Here is a 20747-nt window from a genome sequence, read left to right on the forward strand (position 1 = left end):
CTAGGTTCTGGATCACTATAACGGTTCATTTGACTTCTCCAGATATAATTTTGTACAAATACTATTATATTTGGCACAATACCTCTCACTTTCAATCTTAAAATTATGAATTCTAACCATTAAAGGAATACAAAAGTGGGAGTACCTCAGAAAGGTGTAAAAAAAGTAATATAGAAATTTCTTCATATCTTAAATTTTGTATAAATAATATTATATTTGACAGTTGGATATATGGTAAGCATTTCTAACTTCCAACCTTAAAGTTGTGAGTTTGAGTCATTGAGAAAACAAATGGGTGGGAGCCCCTGAGGGAATGGGTAAAAAAAATATTATAGAAATTTCCTCATATTTTGAATTTTGTATAAATATTATTATATTTGATAGCTGGACGGATGGTAAGGTAAGAAAAAAACAATATAGAAATTTTCTCATATCTTTTACCCCGCATAAAATAATACACAAATTCATAACGTATACTTGTATTATATAATTGTACTTCTCCTTTCTTTTTACTTGTTTTTGTTTTTCGAGAGTCAAAGTGTATAGATTTTGATCAATATTTTAGATGTTTTTTTTATATCATATTAATATGATAACGATTGCAGTTTGTAGTATTTTTTCAGTTATTTCTGAATATCTAAATTCTAAATTTAAAATATTGAATTAATCTACTTCAATCTAACTCCAAAGATTAATTAAATTGATTCCCGTGAAGCAAAACACGACAACTAAACCATAATGGAGGGAGTATTAATTATTTAAATTTCTAAATTACAAGCCAAATATCATATTGATTTTATACACAAATAACTTGTTTTAAGTAGTTACCAAACATTTACAAAAAAATAATACATAAATTAATTATCTCTGGTCGCCAAACGATCCCTCGCTATTTAATAATGGATGGTTTGAAAAGAGCCAAACTTAACAAAAACATGACATTATAATAATGTATTTGCTATTAATATAATCACTACATAACTTGGCATCATGAAAATTCCATTTTTTTCATCATTGGTTCTTTTCTTTTAACACATTGCTACTAATTTTTATTTTATTTTATTTTGGCTTTGGGATTATGTTCTGGATTCAAAGGAAACAGAAAATTCTATTAAATTAATAGTTTTGGTGATACAATTATGAAAAGTGAAGCACTAGTGGGAAAAAAAGTCCTCTGCTTTTGGCCAACTCCCATTCAGCTGAATGATGAAAGGCTCTGCTGGCCCATTCTTAGTCTGTGTCAGCATCAATATAAATATCGAATATCGAAAAAAATTGAAGCACCTAAAAGTTTGTAGCCTAAAGCCTTTGCTTTAGTGGCTTGACCCTATGACTGGCCCTGCTTAAGAGAAACTATATGGATTGTGATTAGTATTTTTTCGTCATATTATCGCAACTTAAAAAGTTTTCTTTTAGAGTTTTTGAACGTCTAAATCTTAAAAATTAATAATTCAATTAACTTCAAAGATTAGTCAATTAGTCAAATTGACTCTTGATAATCAAAACGTGATAAATAAAAGATAATGGAGGGAGTAACATCTAGGATTTGAAAAAATAGCCCAATAATGTGCATGTAACCTGTTATGTTATGATCAGTAATTAACCCTCAGGCCATATTGACTTGAGAAAATTTCATACATATAGCAATAGTTTGCATATTTACGAATCATATATAGCAATAGTCTATAGTGGATACACTCTATTCGCACATATAGTATGTCTGCCTAACTGAAATTGCGCGATTATAAGATCAACTTACGTACACTTTATGATCATCAGACGAAGATGTCACACATACAACATACATTTTACTTGTTTGTCATTGACGATTTGAGAAATCAACTCCTTCCTGATGAAGAGGCAACACATGTTTCCCTTCCTGATGATTTCCGCGGCCTCTTTGTACCTTTGCCTAATCAATTTAGCTGGCTCTCCTGCATTTCCACTTTCCAATTCTCCAGCACTCATCATAATAGGGCTGCAAGTTTAATAAACCGAACAACCTTCTAAGTGAAATCCCACAAGTGGGGTCTGGAGAGAGTAGACTGCACGCAGATCTTACCCCTACCTCGTGAAGGTAGAGAGGTTGTTTCCAAAGTAACTTTAGTCTATTTACAACAACAACATTCTCAGTGAAATCACTACAAGTGAGGTCTGGAGAGGGTAGATTATATGCATATCTTACCCCTACCTCGTGAAGGTAGTGAGGTTGTTTCAAAAGTAACTTTAGTCTATTTACAACAACAACATTCTCAGTGAAATTAAATCTCACAAGTGAGGTCTGGAGAGGGTAGACTGTACGGAGACCTTATCCCTATCTCATGGAGGTAGAGAGATTGTTTCAGAAATAACTATAGTCCATTTCCTCGAAAAAAATCCGAATTAAGATGGTATGTTATTTAAGGCAATACTCACTTGATTCCCAATCTTTCTGAAGACAAGCTCACATTGGAATGATTTACCTTGACCTTTTCCTCCCCAAATACCCAAAATAAGTGGAACCTGTAAGAAACATACACAAAGCTCAAATCTTCCTTTACACCAAACACTACTTAAGCCAAATTTTGTTAACAAACATCTCTTTGACATACCTTGATATGTCGGGCAATGTCAAGAAGTTCTTGGTGATGTGAACAACAAGCTTGTCCATGAAAGCAGGAGTGATGTAGAATCCATCCAACTTGTTGTCCAAGTTATATCTAATCGAATGTCAAAACACATAATCAAGTAAATAAAAGTGCGCTCTCTCTGACAGCTTAACCATTTAGACAATATGATCACACAAGTCAACAACAGTGTAAGGTTTTAGATAAGATGATCACACAGTTCAACTTACTGGCGAAGACCTTGGCTGAGGTATTCGTAGGAATTCATGATGGCGTGGTGAGTACCAGTACCCGTTGGAGCCTGGAAAAGCGAATCAACCATACCTTTACCCCTTGCAATGTCTTGTTTGAGATGTTTGTGCTGAAAACTATGTTGTTCACTTTCTTTAAGGTTTTCCCAAAGAAGGCTGTTGGTGGAACTGAAGTTCCAACAACAGAGTTGTTCAAACTGAAGTTCCAACAACAGAGTTGTTCAAACTCAACTGCCAAAAAAATGATGTTTTCTTAGTAACTACTATAGAATCCCTCGACGAGAGGGAGTTGCTCGAATGGTAAGCAACCCTCACTTACAACTCGAAGGTTGCGAGTTCGAGTCACCAAGGGAGCAAAAAGGGGTGGGAGCTCCTAGGGAGGGTAAAATTAAAATTAAAAAAAAAAAAAAACTATAGAATCCCTCTATCAAATTCTGGTTAAAGTGTCGGATCCAGGATTTTTAGTTGCTTAGTGGATTCTGAATAAATTATTTATACATTATAAGTAAATGTCTTGACTCAAATATAAGATTTGAGCAAAAGTCATAACTTACATTGCGGCTCTGCCCTTGCCTATGATCAAATCTTAACAAAAAAACATTCTTAAATCAGCCGGTTTAAGTGGGCGTTCGACGTTCATCCATGTTTCAGTGTGATTTTTTTTTTAAAAAGTAGTTTTTGTTTTCAAAGTGAAAATGATATTTGAAAGTTGAGAATTACATTTGGTTATGAATACAAAATTGAAATTGTTTTTGGATATTTGTGAGTAATTTGGAGTGAAAACACCTTTTTGTTGTTTTCCAACTTATTGAAAATGAGTTGATTTTCAGAATTTTATGGCCAAACGTATTTTATGGAGTTCAACTCTAGGAAAAAGTGAAAAAATACTGAAATACTGAAATTTCATGTCATTGACCAAGAAAATGTGTTATGTACCAAAGTGAACAACTATTAACTCCCATCCCTAATTCTCATTTTTTTTTACACAGTACTACTACCTTGTTGACAGCTCCAATGGTTGAGACAGAGGTAGCCATATGTATTTGACTAACTCTAAAGACACACAAAATAAAATTTATTTGAAAATTTCTCTGTTTGTAATTTGCTAAGAAAATATTTTAACACTTGGTTTTGGTGAAAAAAAGTATGGGAATTGCTAAGTTTTATAGCACAAAGTTGATGTTACATGTATGGCTAAAAGCTAAGTGTGTATCAAAATTTATGTGGATTTGGCTTACCAATTCCTAATGGCCACACAATTGAGTTGGCTATATTAGTTTTTTTTTTTTTTGTTAGGGGGACTAAATAGAGTATGACAACAAAAAAAAAGCTAAGTGTGTATTTTTTGGAACCATTTCGGCATTGAAATGATATATCTAAACTATTTGCGTAACAATAGAGGTATAAATAGATTAATAACATTTTAGTCGATGATATATTTACTCTAAATCATATAGTATAGGAATATATTTGAACATTTTCCTTTTTTTTTAAATTCTTCCATGGCCAAATGAACAGAACTAGGTGACCATCCCTACTACTTTATCTTAAAGGCTTACTGCTAGTCATTAATTAATAGGAAAATTGCGTTCTATATCTAGTAGGAGAAAATATTTATGTTATATAACTCGCATTTTAATTTTTTTATTCAGTTTAGTCTATATTTATTGATCTAAAATGAGTAAATTTTAGGTTTAGCAAACATAAAAATCATATTTGTATGCAATACCTATAGTTTGCATAATTGCGCTTCATAATAAACTTTATGTTTGTTATGACTATTAATTTGTATATTTCGGTATACATATACATAAAAAATATGTATTTGGGTCTATTTGTATATTTCAGTATACAAATGAGATGGCAAAAAACATAAAATGTTTATTGCGAATTACAAATAAAAGAAACTATAGCTATAACATTTAATTTGAATTAATAATTTGTTATTTCATACAATTTTCCCAATATAATTTACCTTCCATTCATTATTATACACTTCTATATAAAATTTATATATTATGTATTATGTTCTTTCCAGGTTTAATATTATATTATGTAGCGTAATATTTTATATTGTATAATAAATTTTTGAAAATTTTCACAATCTAATTAATTAAATGCATTTCAAGAACAAGAAGTTAAGAGACGACAATACACAATAATATATTCAATGTAGTCTCACAAAGTGAAGTGTACATAGACTTTACCTTTACCTCAGAGGTGAGGTAGAAAAGTTATTTTCAATAGATTCTCGGCTCAGAGCAAAATCAATTTGGGAAAAGATATAATGAAAATACTACACAATAGATAGAAACAAAGTAATACTATAACAAAAATAATAATACAAACAAATTACATGAAATAATTATAACTAGTTAAAAACATCGAAGAATAAAAATAATCGTACGACTACTAGTAAGGACACCAAGACAATGTGCTTCTAGAGATGGCAATAAGTGGCTACATTCCAACTTCCAGAAGCATCTATCATGAAGACATAAATGGCAATTCAAATCTGTTGATAGCTACCACAAGATAAAATCATACACCTGGATGTTTTCTAACCAATGATTTGTCCACGTGGCATCCCATAAGGTAGAAGTTCGAAATATTTCAATAAGTTAAAGTTAGTAAATCTACTCAATTGATCATAAATTCTATCTTATAGTCAAAAACTTACACGTGTTGTTCAATTATTCATGAATTATGATGAACGGGCAAGGTTCAATTATGCACAAATATTTATGATGAAAGGGCAAGATTTGGTTATATTTGTTCTACATATTGTGTTAAAATGGTCACAAGTTATGATGTATTAACAATAATTTCTTGTATTATTTAATGGAATAAGATATAGGTACTTCTAGACTATTATCGAAATCGTAGAGACACATCTTAACTAAATTAATGTCTTATTACCCCTTAAGCCAAACCACGAACATCCCTAGGCCATGGTTTACTCTTATAATAATTCCTAGAGCTACCCCTCCCTGTGAGACAAGGATGGCTGTGCCGGGTTAATCCGACAAAATCGCTTCAATTTACGATATATTTTAGTGTATGGGTTCTAGATACCATTGTGTAGTTTATGGAGATTAGATTGAAGACGAAGAAGCAGAATAGGAAGAAGAAGCAGTAATCTGCTATGAAAGAGAATTATCCTTGAGAGTTAAAGCTCTCTCATCAATTTTCTTTATTGATTTGTTACCTTTATAGAGTACAAGTACATCTATATATACACAAACTTTCTTGAATAAACGGTTAGAGTTCCTAACTAACTCTTTGAACCTGTTAGTTATTTAACTAACTTATAAGCTGAATGAGTATTGAATTCTCTAGTTTGCTCACTCATATTGACACATAGTCATCAAAATTATTAGATATGAAAAGCAAACCATGGCAAGAACCTAGCTAAATTGGTGTTTGTCCGTTGAGATGTGCTCAGATGAATTCTGTGTTGTCGATTAGGGATTTGACTGATTTTGATACGCACCTAAATCTCGAAAGTGACTTCACCGAAAGTCTACAAAATATTGCATCCCTTACCTCAATAGGGCCAGGCATTGTTTCCGGTGAAATGCTCATTCTTGCCGATGGGGTTTTAGGATTTGGAAAATTTGGAAGAAATGTAGCATTCTTTGAAACAATTTAGTTTTATAAACAGTAAGCTTCTACAGCTAAATTTTAAAAAAAGAGATCTTATGCTTATATATATATATATATATATATTATATAGTATTTTCAATTGTCATTATAATATTTCTAATTTGTAAGACATGAATATGCATATATAAATTATTATACGTTATATAACACTATATATGTTTATATCTTAGATAAACTCTTATTGATTATAATTTTGAATTTTTTTATTAATTGAATATATTGTTATACAAACTATCAAAATATTCTAGAAGTAGTAGGAATATTAAAAATAATAAATTGAGACTTCACTTGATTGAGTATACCAATTATAATATCATTTTTACTTGTATATATGTATTTTGTATTATTTTAATTACAAAAATAATTAAGACCATAGTAATTGGTAATTGTTACACTTTAGAAGACCTTTAAAGTTAAGACAATATCTTTTTAAATTTAATTATTTGATAATCTAATTTGTTTGAGATTGAAATGTCCAAGAGACACCTCAAGAAATTGAAGGTAGTCTAACAAAGCCAATTTTAAAATATAATTGATTTTAATTGAAGTGAATTAGACAAATTAATAAGTAGAAAGTAAGTACAAATTTAATTTCATTAAGAAAACTTCAATAATTAATACTAACAATAAATAGATAGTTATTTATAATTATATATAACACCATTGAATAATTTTGAGGCATTATTTTTCAGGGACCTAAAGCCATTGCTTTGGTGGCTTTAGGGTTGAGCTGCCTATTGATCTTATGAAAAAATTACTAAAATTTCTACTCTTTGCTTGAATACATCACTTTACTCGATGTATTAGGACGTACGATCGTGTAATTAAGATGTTGAGTGATGTATCCAAAACTGAGATACGATGTATCGGGACGTTGATGGATACCGAAAAGCGATGTATCGAAACATTTTGGGATGTAACCGGATTCCACCAAATTCTCAAATATCTACTGGGTCAAATTCATTCCTAAGGAGTATTAGTCTGTTAGTTTATTAGCTTGCTCTCCTTCTTAATCTTAAGCATAGTATATAAATACACTTTTAAGAGTGTAGGAAAAAAAAGATTTTTTCCACATTAGATATTTAGATATCTATTGATTTGGCAAAGCCCAAAGAAATTTAATTTAAATATTTGAGCTACTTGTATAGCTCAAGTAGAATATTAAAACTAATCCTTAATTTACACATTTCTTTATAATTAAAAACATTGTAAATAAATGCTTCAAAAGTGTCTTGTTTAAATGTCCCTAAATATTAATACATGTAACCTATCAATATATGTGAATTGATTTAGAATATTTATGTAGTAATTAATATCAATATATATTCATTCGTTACATATATATTTAATTAGAAACCGGCCTGATTTACAGTTCATCGCTCTCATTTGTCCCCTCCATATTATATTCATTTAATTACACGATTTGTCATATGATCTTTAATTATTTTTTAGCAATCAAACTTATACCTAATGAAATCAAATTTTTTTCAAAAGTACAAAATATAATTTTATAAAATATTATGATACGAAAATATAAATAATTTCACAAGTAAAAATAAAAGACTAGCACAAAATAAAAGCAAAAGTACAAATGACCCTTCGAACTTCGAAGTATAAAAAACCCATTTTCTATATTTCATTATTTAAGATTATCCATTTAAAATATTTTAATCTCTTTTTATTTTTTGGTTACAATAATCGAAATAATAACATTGCCTGTTGAGGACGTGCAATAACTCTTCCACGTAGAAGTTGACACCAAGAACTTCATTTGTTTATTATTCATATGTATCATTTTTTGTTTGCTATTTATTGATAAATTAATGTTTATTAGACACTCAAATAGTGCTAAAGTTGATGTTCACCACTCTTTATTATCCTGTCCTTTTCCTAAGAAACTCCAAGAAAAAAATAGAGACAAAGAAAAATATATATTAGTAGACTACTTCATAAATTATTTGAAGTTTGTGCAAATTGACTTTTTGAAAAATATACTTTTGAAATTAGATGAAGATTGAGAATTTAAATTCTACGAATTAAACTTTTGAAGATTTTTAACATTAAATTTATTATATTTTTAAAATTATAGTTTTGTTACAATTTTAATAAATACTTACGCAAATTTATTCTCTACATCTAAACTTATTAATTTACTTGAAGCTATACCTATAATAACATATTTGTGCGTATTGAGAGAAGTATTAAAAAAACCTTTAAATCTTAACGTAAAATATTGGTTTCATTCCCGAATTATATTGACAGTCTTAAAAAAAGTAAATTATTGGTTTCATTCCCAAATTATATTGACAACCTTAAAAAAAAACTCCTCTACTGGACTAACTAAACCTAGATACACTCTTGATCTTCCACATGACATAAAAAGTGGTCTCAAACTCTCACAGGATCGTGATACTCTTAATAAAAAGCTGAGAGAAGAGTTGAAAACACCGACAAACTTGATGAGAATTTAGGAATTTATTTCACTCATGTTGCAAGATTGGGGATATGAATTAAATTCAGTTATTCAAATAAAAGAGTGTTTAAAAATTTGTCAATACTTCATAAATAAAATTAATAGCTGAATTTAAGAGTGTTTTCAAGTACTTCTAATCTCGTCCCCTATTTGAATTTATCTTTCATTGACAATTTAAGACTCATGAACCGTTGACAATTTTGTCCACTATAAGTCTTCCTTGTCCAAAGTTATTGCTTACCATAATAGAAATAAAAAATCGAAAAAAATATTTAAACAAATCCAATAACTACCCAATCAAACAAGAACTTATATATATATATATATATATATATATATATATATATATATTATATTTATATTAAAATACCTTAGCTTTAAAACTTAAGGATTTAAGTAGAAGATCACCATATCCTTATAAACACTTTTTTCTAAAAAATGTCTCACCTAGAAAAATCTTCTTCTATCTCCAATATTATTCAAGATCCATTAAAGCTCTTGAAACATAACATAGTCCCATTATTCCCTAACACAAAAATCACAAATATTTTCACAATTTTCATGAAGTGTTTACTTGTTATTTTCTTATTTGCTTCCTTTTTATTTATCTCCTTCACTTCATTTTCCAATCGATTTATATGGTTTAGTCCATGTTCTGATTGTGGTGCCATAAATATTCATACTAGTTATGCTTATAGTGCTACCGTTACAAATAATATCAACGAAAAAGATGATATTACTAACATTACTCATATTTTATTTGGTATTGGAGGGTCCGCTAAGACGTGGAATAATCGAAAAAATTATTCCGATTTATGGTGGGAACCTAACGTGACACGAGGGTTCGTGTGGCTCGATGAGAACCCGGGAGAAAATGACACGTGGCCTGAATATTCCCCGCCCTATAGGGTCTCGGAGGACACGTCAGCATTCAAGTACACGTGTTGGTTTGGTGACAGATCAGCAGTGAGGATCGCGAGGATTGTGAAGGAGAGTTTTGAATTAGGGTTAGAGAATGTGAGGTGGTTCGTTATGGGGGATGATGATACGGTATTTTTTACGAAGAATTTAGTAACGGTTTTGAGTAAATATGATTATAATCAAATGTATTATATTGGTGGTAATTCAGAAAGTGTGGAACAAGATTTGGTACATTCTTATGGTATGGCTTATGGTGGTGGTGGAATTGCTATTAGTTATCCTCTTGCGGAGGTTCTCGTAAAGATTTTAGACGGTTGTATTAATCGTTATCATGATTTCTACGGTTCTGATCAAAAGATTGGTGGATGTATGGCTGAGATTGGCGTTCCTCTCACTAGAGAACTCGGATTTCATCAGGTATAATATATTATTTTTTTTTAGGAAAGTATCCTTTTCTTATTGGGCTTAGATATAACGAAGCTTGATCTGATGTTAAGATGACATTCTTTTACCATATATAACTAGTTATTGGTGTTATATATATTCTGACAGTATAAATAATTTTTTCAGATGGACATACGTGGTAGTGCACGTGGACTTTTGGCAACGCATCCATTGGCACCAATTGTATCGTTGCACCATCTAGGTGTTATACATTCTCTAATTCCACTAATGGATCGAGTCGATTCAATAAAGAAGGTAATCGAGGCATATAAAAAAGATTCAAGTCGAACAATGCAACAAAGTTTTTGTTACGATATAAAGAAAAATTGGTCGATATCAGTATCATGGGGATATTCGATTCAATTATATCCAAGTTTAATGAATGGGAAGGAATTAGAGACACCAATGAGGACATTTGAGACATGGAAAGGGTTTGAAGAGCCATTTACGTTTAATACTAGGCCAAATTATATTGAGCCATGTCAAAGGCCTATCGAATATTATTTGGATCGCGTTTTTGAGCTCGATAATGGTGAAACTTTAACGAGTTATAAGAGAATTGGTGATTATAATAAGCAATGTGAAAATGAAAATTATTCACCAGCATTAGCAATTCAAATGGTTAATGTCACGGCCAATATTTTATCTCCCCAAGTATGGAGACAGGTAAAATTCTCCTTTGTTTGATGAATCTCTTTTTATGTTTTTGTAGGACGAAAAATATGTTTTGAAAATAAGGTACGATCTAGAGAAAATGATTGTCCTCACTTTTGAACAGTCATTTTTTTCTTCGTAATTATCTCAAACTCTTAACTTCACGTTTCTATTTTCACTCTTCTACCACCATCCATATACCTAGTAAAATTTTATAAACGAGATCTAGGATGGAGACTATTTCCGATAGCTTTTCTACTCAAAATACCCAAAAGTACTTTTCAAGAAAATATTCTAAAAAGTCATTTTTCATCCTATCAAACTCTAAAAAAAACAACTAGTCAAGTCTTCCACATTCAATGTAGTAGTAACATTTTCATTAATCAATATCCATTTAATATAGTAATAACATTAATATAATTCTATTGACTTTGAAAAAGTTTTTTTGACAATAGTCAAAATTCAACCAAAAAATATATGTCATAGAACGTGACCTCTACTAAAAAGTACACATTATTAGAAAAAGCTACAATTATTTGCAAAAATGGAATGTTTCTTTATATTCTTTCTACGTGCCACATTTTAATTATTCTATTTGTTTGTCAATTTTTCATCAAGTGACTAACACGTTTTATTTTACCAATATTTTAAAAACAGGCACCACGTAGGCAATGTTGTGAGGTGATTAATGGTGAAGATAATAGTAATATTATTGATACTGTTTTACAAATCAGAATTAGAAGTTGCAATAAATGGGAATCAGCAACATTGCCCTTTTGACATTAATTAAATTGTAAACTTTGCTAACTAATTGTACAGCATTGTATTTGTTGTTGTGTTATCTAATCTCATTTTTATTTATTTTGATATATAATTATATATTATGGTATACAAGGGGCCCAAGTGTTTGATTTTTTAGGGGTTTCCCCAAAAATCATTATCATCAATATAAGGCATTGATCATTTTGCTTTAATTTTGATCTATTATCGGTATGGTTGGTTGTTGTGGCTAGTAGAGTTGTCAAACTTTTTATTTAGGGATTTACGTTATGAAAAGTAAATATGAAAAGTCAAAGGGGTTGAGTTCAACTTCTAATGTATTCACATACAAAAAATAATTTTAGGCATATATAAATAATATATTTTTTCTGCCGAACAGATGAACGCTTTGATTCTACTTGGCTCAGCAACATGAAGTCAATATTAGATTTAATTTAGTATAAATTATAGGAACCACATATTATAAGTACTAAATAACATCCTATCCCTTCTAGTTTTCTATTTACCAAAAATCCCTTAAAAATGATGTTTGCGGGATACATAGCGTTGTGCACGAGATACATTAGATTTGATACATTCCACATAGCGGGATACATAGCGTTGTGCACGGGATACATTAGGTTTGATACATTTCACTTAGCGGGATACATAGCGTTGTGCACGGGATACATAGCGTTTGATACATTCCACATAGCGGGATACATAGCGTTGTGCACGGGATACATAGGTAAATAAGGGGTTTTTGAAAATTTTGAAATAAGTAGGGATAAATGGATATTAAGGTAAATAAAGGAGTGTAGTTAAGTAATTTGTCCTTTAATTTATTCTATATACATTGTATCTAAGTGGATTCACATGTATCTGAGATACATGGATAAATCCTACTCACCACCCTCATATGCATCTGATATATGTATCTAGATGATTTGCATGTATCTGAGATACATGACTGTCTCCCTCCCCATCTCGCTCACCCCCCTCCCCATCTCGTTTGCTTCTTTCCCTATTTTAATGTATCTGGTAGCAAAATACATGTATTTAAGTGTATTTTTATTAATATATATGATAGAAAACTCTTAATTAGTGATAAAAAACACAATTATTTAAAAGTATAAATATAACTTATAATCGCCTAGGTAACATATTAACTTTCCTTCTATCAACTAACATCATTATTGTCTATAATTATGACCATTTTCCTCTTTATTTCTTTGGGTGTATATTTTTTTTTTCTAAAAATGTTTTAAAATGTCAAACTAAAAGGCATAATAAAAGAATATTCCTTAATATTCCAATAATAGTTTGACTTATGTAGTAAACAATTACTTTTGATGCATATATATATATATACCATACCACATGAACCTATTCAAAGTATAAAACAAAGCATATATAGAACAAACTAAACAACATCATCTCAATGGGTCAAAATATGATTAATCTCAAGACCAAAACTCTTTTTTTGTCACTCATTTTTCTACTAAACATTGCTCTTGTTACAAGTCGTCATGGATTTACTTCAAGATTTCATGTTTACATCATTGATAACCTCCCTCCTAATTCTAAACTAACCATGCATTGTCAATCTCATGATGATGATTTAGGGTACAAAGTTCTTTATCCAAATGATGAGTTTAATTTTAGTTTTAATATGAAACTTTTTGGCGGTACGCTTTTCTTTTGTCATTTTTGGTGGAACGATCAAAGTATAACATTTGATATTTTCAATAACTCTATAGCTGGAAATTGTGGTGTAATAGATGGTGATCATCTTGAATGTTATTGGAAAGTGCAAGAAGATGGCTTCTATTTTGGTGCTAGGAGAAATCCTCCACCTGATTATGAGAAGCAACATGATTGGAACCAATAGTTTTATTTATTAATTACATATATGTAATATAAGTTTTAAGTTATAGAAAAATATATAATCTTGTATTTTATTGCTTATGTATGAACAACAAAGATAAACGCCACCTTAGGCGTTAAATTTATGTTTTTTTGTTTGGTCATGTGAGATGAAATCATGAGATGAAGTTTAAGTTTTGTTTGACAAGCAGTTTGAATTTTTAGGTTGTATTTTTTGCTTATAAACATAAATACCTTAGAAGTTGTGAAAATTATTAAAATTTTCCTAATTCTTTATATAATCTTACCAAATAAGTAAAAGTTCATAACAAAATATAATGTATACAATATCACAAAGCTATTCTAAAAAATATATACCTCATTAGGATTGGTAAGGCAAGACCTAGCCCCCGTTACTTATACTTATCCCTATTGAGATTCTTTTTTATTTCTAATAAAAGGCCGCTGGACACTGAATTTAGTGGTAAATTTTACCAAAAATAAATAAATATCCAACATTTTCTAAATTAATAAAGGTCTACTGATTAATGTAATTAAGGCTATATATTTGCATACTTTTTTTTACCCTTTTGCCTGGTTCTAAACCTTTGATTGTTGGTTGTCAATCTAAGAATATTGATTTAGGATATAAAACACTCCTTTTAGGTGAGGATAGTTATTTTACCATTCGTGAAAATGTTTTTGGGAGTACAAATTTCTCTTGTTTTTTTTTCTTTTTTTGGTGGTATAGCAAAAATACAACATTTGATATTTACAATGACAAAATTCTTATCTAAAGTTTTTTACTATTTACTCATAAGATATAGTTAACTTTGAATCTAATCAAATTAATGTAATCGAATTTAACTTTGAAAAGTAGTCAAATTGACTAATTTTGAAGTTAATATCAAATTGAAAATCAGTCAAATTTTAGTTGTTATGGTTTCCTTTTTTAGAGTTAAAGTGATTAAAACTTTGACTAACATTTGAAATTTAGTCAAATTAACTTTCGAAAAATGCAACATGACAACTAAAAGAGGACGGAGGGAGTAAAAGACATCATAAATAAGATATTGTGTTAGATATTGACTCCAACATTATATTAAATTAATGAACATCTACACAGCCGTTTTTTCAACGGTCAATAATTTCTTCAAATGCATATATGTAGCACACATGACCCTATTTAGGATCTCAAAGTAGACACAACAAAAGAAATTATAACAAAAGGTGAAAATATGGTTAATTTCAAGATCAAATACTCTTTTTGTTCATTCATCTTTCTACTAAACTTTGGTTTGAGTAGTTGTAAGTCACCATTTAGCTCCATATATACGGTTTACATCATCGATGCCCTTCCAAGTAATTCAAAACCTTTGATTGTTCGATGTCAATCTAAAGATGATGATCTAGGATATAAAAACCTTTATCCAGGAGGGGAGTATCATTTTAGCTTCAAAGAGAATTTTCTCGGGGATACGCTTTTCTTTTGTCATTTTTGGTGGAATGGTAAAAATATAATATTTGATGTCTTCAATAACAAAATAGATATATATTGTGGAGAAGTAGAACTTTTATCAAATGATCGCAATCATGAATGCTTTTGGAAGGTTCAAGAAGATGGATTTTACTTTGCACCCCACAGAAATCCTCCATCTTTATATGAGAAGAAACATGATTGGCCAACAACATTAGCTTGATTTACATAAAATGTTGAGTCTTTTATTTGGTAATGAAATGAAGGGAAAATATTATAAAAACTTAAATTGTCATTACAAAGAAGTCCAGATATTAGGTCTCTCGTATGGATGTATATTATATATAAATAAATTAATATCTTTTAACCAAAAAAAAAAAGCATAATAAATTGAATAGTCTGTTAGATAACTCCAACATTAAATTATATATTCATTTTTTTACTGTCATTAAATGCTTCAAATGCATATATAGGTAGCACAGATGGACCTCTTTAAGATCTCAAAGAAACATAACAAAAGGTAAAAATATGGTTAATTATAAGACCAAATTCTCTTTTTTTTCATTCATTTTTCTACTAAACCTCATTTTGAGAAGTTGTGGGGCTCCATTTAGCAGCATACGAGTGGTTTACATCATCGATGCCCTTGAAAGTAGTTCTAAACCTTTGACGATTCATTGTCAATCTAAAGATGATGATTTAGGATATAAAAATCTTCATCCCGGAGAAGAGTACCATTTTAGATTTAATGAAAAGTTTTTTGGGGGTACGCTTTTCTTTTGTCATTTTTGGTGGAATGACAAAAATATAATATTTGATGTTTACAATGACGATATAACTACATTTTGTGGAGATTTAAGCCCTATATCAGGATTCGATTATGAATGTTTTTGGAAGGTGCAAGAAGATGGATTTTACTTTGCACCCCATAGAAATCCTCCATCTGAATATGAGAAAAAACATGATTGGTCAAGAATATTTTTAGCTTGATTTAGATAAAATCTTTTGAGTCCTTTTTTTGGGTAATGAAATGAAGAAAAAATATTATAAAAACTTAAAATAGTTATTACAAAGAAGTACAAGTGTTTCTAAAGATACTTAGATTTTTCAAGTTTGACCATATTAGTGCAATTACTATTGAAAAGATTCCGTTTAAATTTTTAGATGAGATGGTGACGCATCTCAACATAATATTTATGTGTTATTATATACAAATATTCTTAGGATAATAATTTTTGTGGAAAAGGTAAAAAGACCATTTAAATGCTTCATTAAGGACAATGTTATATTTATAACTAATTGACTACCACTTTCTTCTATTAATTAATGCATGGAGAAAATAAATGATGGTCTTATATATAGTGTAACTAAATTAAAATAAGCAATAACTATTACTCATTCACTTTTAATTTTCAAAATTTCTTTTTTTAGAGTCAAACTATAAGTACTTTGACTAACATTTTACAATGATTTTTTTATCATATTGATATGCAAAAAATTGTAATTTATAGTACTTTTCGCATAGTTTTTGAATATCTAATTATTTTGTTTAAAATATCAAATTAATGTGATCTAATTTAACTTTGAAAATTAGTAAATTTGACTTTTGAAAAGTACAACATGACAACTAAAAGTGGACGGAGGGAAAAGTTCTCTTGATGCACATAATATATATATATATATATATATATATATATATATATCCACTTCTTTAGACTTTCAAACAAAGAACCATTTCTAAAAGGTCAAAAATATGGTAAATTTCAACACCAAAATCCTTTTTCTCTCAATAATTTTTCTACTAGACCTAGTTCTTGCAAAAAGTAATGGGTGGATTACTAATAACGTAGAAGTTCACATCATCAACGCCCTTCCACCAAATTCTAAACCTTTAGCCCTTCATTGTAAATCTGGTGATGATGATTTAGGAAATAAAACCATTTCTACGCATGATGAGTTTGATATATATTTTAATGAGAAACTTTTTGGAGGTACGCTTTTCTTTTGTCATTTTTGGTGGAATTCCAAAAATATAGTATTTGATGTTTATAATAATCACGTATCTAAAAGTTGTGGAGTGAAGGATATTCTCACTGATGAATGCTATTGGAGGGTACAAGAAGATGGATTCTACTTCAATGGTCATCGTGATCCTATTGATCGTTATGTTAAAAAATATGATTGGTAAAATAATTGAGATGTAACGCATATAGTTATTTATTTTTTTAAAAAATATGTCTGCAATATAATATATAGTAGACAACTTGTATTTTTATCTTGAAAATGGAATGAAATGGATAAGTTATTTGTATTTCTTGGCTTGTTATGTGAAAAATATTATAACGTAAATAGTCATTTAATAAAATAATAATAAGTAGCAAATATATATATATATATATATATATTTAAAATGTATTTTATGAGAAATGCGCATTATTGTCTTGTGTTCGTAAGGTTTTGAATGAATTTCGAGGGTCCATTTCGAAAATTTGCTCATGTTTTAGTTCCCGTGGCAAAGAATGAGGTTTGTGGTTTAGATGATTAAATGATTATGTTAAAATGAAATTTGACCTAAATGCTCGGTTTGAAAGTGAATTTATCATTGAAGAGGCTTGTAACCCATTGTAATTGCAAAGAGAAGGACATTCATCGGTGCCCCACTAAAATTGGCACGATATTTTACTTAGACATCTTAATTGTACAATGTTCATTTTAAACACCTCATGTAGGGTCTCATTGTGTCATTTTGACACATTTTTTAATATTAGCAAAAATATATAATGTGTATGTGTTACACTCGCAAATAACATATAAAATGACGAATTACACATAAATATACAGAAAGTCTGGCTAATGTATGTATTAAAACATATAGCATTATTAATGTCATGATTTTTTATGTATTAACTATATATAAATAAATAAAAATATCAAACATGATACTAATAATAAACTAATTTATATATACATATTTTTTCTAATACAATGTAACCCCTTTTGAGGGATTATAAATGAAACAAAGACTTTTCATAAATTCTCACATATCAAACTACCAAAGTTGCAACTAACAACTGTAAAAAGTATAAAAAAAAAGGCATAATAAAATGAATATTCCTTTGTATTCTCTTAAAATGGAATTAAACTATAATGTCAGAGATAAATCAGATTTGACTAAACTCTTCTCATGTCTATATAAATGTATAAAGAAATAATAAAAGAAATCAATTCCTTTCAAGGGCAACAATATGATTATTAATTTTAATTCCAAATTCCATTTTCTCTCACTCATATTTCTACTAAACCTCATATTTGCTAATAGCTTTGGTATTACCTCTAGATTTAATGTTTACATCACAAATAACCTTCCCAATGATACTAATCCTTTGATCCTTCATTGTAAATCTGGAGACGATGATTTAGGGCAAAGAGTTCTTCATAAAAATGAGGAATTTTCTTTTAGCTTTCGTAGAAAAATTATTATTGGTAGTACGCTTTATTTTTGTCATTTTTGGTGGGAACAAAAAGACAAATCGATCGATGTTTTTAATAATCATATAGCTGAAAAAGATTGTGGAAGGTTAAATCCTGATTTAATGGAATGTTATTGGAAAGTTCAAGAAGATGGCTTTTATTTTGGTGCACATCGTTATCCTCCCCCTGAGTATTGGAAAAAAGAGTCTTGGTAAATTATATGTTGTATATTTTTTATTTAGACATGAAAAATTATATTACTTGTATTTAATCTTTCCTAGCTTTATATTATGGGGGGGGAAAAATTAAATGAGAGAATGCAAGGGAATGAAATATATGGTGTATGTTCTATTTCATTGTGTTGTCATCCTTTTATGTTAATTACTTCTTTAGTTTGGTTTTACTTGTCTGTTATATTTTTTAAAAAAATATTTTACTTGTCTATTTTAATGTATGGAGAAAATGATTTATTTTTTATATTTTATCTTTAATACTAATCACTTATATTTCGTCATGGTTAGCCTCTAGATAATATCAATTTAGAAAGAAAGTTAGCTACTTGATTAGCTTTTCTAAAGTAATGAATTATAGTATTTCCGCTGTTCTGATTATGTGACATCTTTTAAATTTTGAGATTCAAATAAGTTTATTTTTTATTGTAACTTTTAAAATATATTTTTTAAATATTTTGTATTGTCAATTATAATGACTTAGAGTACTTTTCACATAGTTTCTACATATATAGATTTTATTTGAAAAAACTTTGAAGATTCCATGCTTAAATTCACGTCAAACTTAAATTGTTTGACTCTTAAAATTCAAACTATGTCAGGTAAATTGAGACGACGAAACTAACATTTGCTAATATCTTGTTGTGGGTGATGTCCAAAATCATCATCTTGAGCATACTTGCAACTACAAAGAGCAAGATTTTGAGTCTAATTCATTTTTAGAAAATAATTTAAGATTAATTAAGGAAGTTTATTATTCCATTCAAAATGTGAAGGGGATATTATATTTTTCAAAATCAAAATATTAAAAGTATAAAGTAGGATTTATTCGAAATAAAAATACTAACTAAAAATGAAAAGAACATAATATAAAGAATATTCTAATATGTTCCTCCTAGAATGGCATTGGGAATTAGAATTATGATTTTTCTAAAATAATAACATTTAAATCAGTCACTGTTATTATATATATATAGAGAGTTTCAACTCTCAAATAAAGAAAAATAAGAACCATTTCAACAGTCAAACATGATTAATTTCAATAATAACATCCTTATATTTTCTGTATTTTGCATTAATTATATTTCTGTATGAATTGATTTTTAAATGTTAAGAAAGTTTTGATATCAATGAAAATAACTTCGAGAAAATGAGTTATTCCATAAAATTCTCTAAAATAAAAGGTTTTTAATAAATTTATATTTACCATATAATTTTAGCAGGTTGAATTAAGTGGTGTGATCAATAAAATGGTAAACTAAAAGGTTTTTCTGAATATAAATAATTTAGGAGGTTATTTGTTGGAAACACTTTTCTTTTGTCATTTTTGGTGGAATTCGAAATAAAAAAATATTTGATGTTTATATATTATATGAATGTTATTGGAGAGTATAAAATATTTGATCTTTTTTTAGCGGTGCATTCAAAGTTTCTAAAGCCTTTAGTGGAATTTATATAGATAGAGTGTTGATTATAAATATATGTATTTAATTATTATTGCTGATAAAGATAATATAGTGATCACAATTATATTATTGTTGTAAATCTTTTATTTATTGTAGTATACAGATGAGTAGAACGTATCAAAATATCTTGTATTTTGAGCTTAAATATGTTACGTGGAAAATTAGAAATACGAAATAAAAAAGAAGAGTAAGACAAATAAGAAAATAATTTTATGTAAACTTTCCTTTAAAAAAAAGAAGAAGGTGAGAGACACTATGTAATCACCCTTGATGCCAAAATGAATGAAGACAGAATGTAGTCATGTACCTATCCTTTCAACAACTTCAAAGGCAAGCTAAGGATCCATTTCAACTTGAAAAGTAACAAGTGCCTAGTATTCAAATTAACTACAACAAATCTAACATTTCTGTAAGTTAATTTTATATGTAGCATAAGAAAGTAGATTTTTGTAGAGAAATTTCT

The 20747-nt window shown here is 28.9% G+C and overlaps 3 protein-coding genes across 3 annotated transcripts in view; 1 reads left to right on the forward strand and 2 right to left on the reverse strand.

Moving 5' to 3' along the window:
• The window catches only part of LOC125840407 (uncharacterized), a 203681-nt gene that overhangs the window by 40320 nt on the left and 142614 nt on the right, over positions 1-20747 (reverse strand). The window lies entirely within an intron of this gene.
• LOC125840294 (ribulose bisphosphate carboxylase/oxygenase activase 1, chloroplastic-like) lies at positions 1155-3894 on the reverse strand. Its single transcript, XM_049519258.1, has 6 exons — positions 3856-3894; positions 2837-3054; positions 2592-2699; positions 2416-2502; positions 1813-1978; positions 1155-1235 (listed from the first exon to the last, which is right to left on the reverse strand). The coding sequence occupies exons 1-6, from the start codon at positions 3892-3894 to the stop codon at positions 1155-1157; spliced, it is 699 nt and encodes a 232-aa protein (XP_049375215.1).
• Positions 9558-11795, forward strand: LOC125840400 (uncharacterized). The gene is made up of 3 exons (XM_049519378.1): positions 9558-10334; positions 10488-11027; positions 11673-11795. The coding sequence occupies exons 1-3, from the start codon at positions 9558-9560 to the stop codon at positions 11793-11795; spliced, it is 1440 nt and encodes a 479-aa protein (XP_049375335.1).

Source organism: Solanum verrucosum, unplaced genomic scaffold (assembly GCF_900185275.1).
Source record: "Solanum verrucosum unplaced genomic scaffold, falcon-dt-bn FXZP01000137.1, whole genome shotgun sequence".
NCBI classification, from domain to species: domain Eukaryota; kingdom Viridiplantae; phylum Streptophyta; class Magnoliopsida; order Solanales; family Solanaceae; genus Solanum; species Solanum verrucosum.

Excerpts from the sequence above, each read along its gene's own strand:
- LOC125840400 (XM_049519378.1), top strand. The coding sequence starts at position 9,558 with ATGAAGTGTTTACTTGTTATTTTCTTATTTGCTTCCTTTTTATTTATC. Across the intron at positions 10,335-10,487 it reads GAGAACTCGGATTTCATCAG|ATGGACATACGTGGTAGTGC; the intron begins GTATAATATATT and ends TAATTTTTTCAG. Across the intron at positions 11,028-11,672 it reads CTCCCCAAGTATGGAGACAG|GCACCACGTAGGCAATGTTG; the intron begins GTAAAATTCTCC and ends TTTTAAAAACAG.
- LOC125840294 (XM_049519258.1), bottom strand. The coding sequence starts at position 3,894 with ATGGCTACCTCTGTCTCAACCATTGGAGCTGTCAACAAG. Across the intron at positions 2,700-2,836 it reads CTCAGCCAAGGTCTTCGCCA|ATATAACTTGGACAACAAGT; the intron begins GTAAGTTGAACT and ends ACATTCGATTAG. Across the intron at positions 1,236-1,812 it reads AAATCGTCAATGACAAACAA|ACTAAGAATGGGCCAGCAGA; the intron begins GTAAAATGTATG and ends ATGCTGACACAG.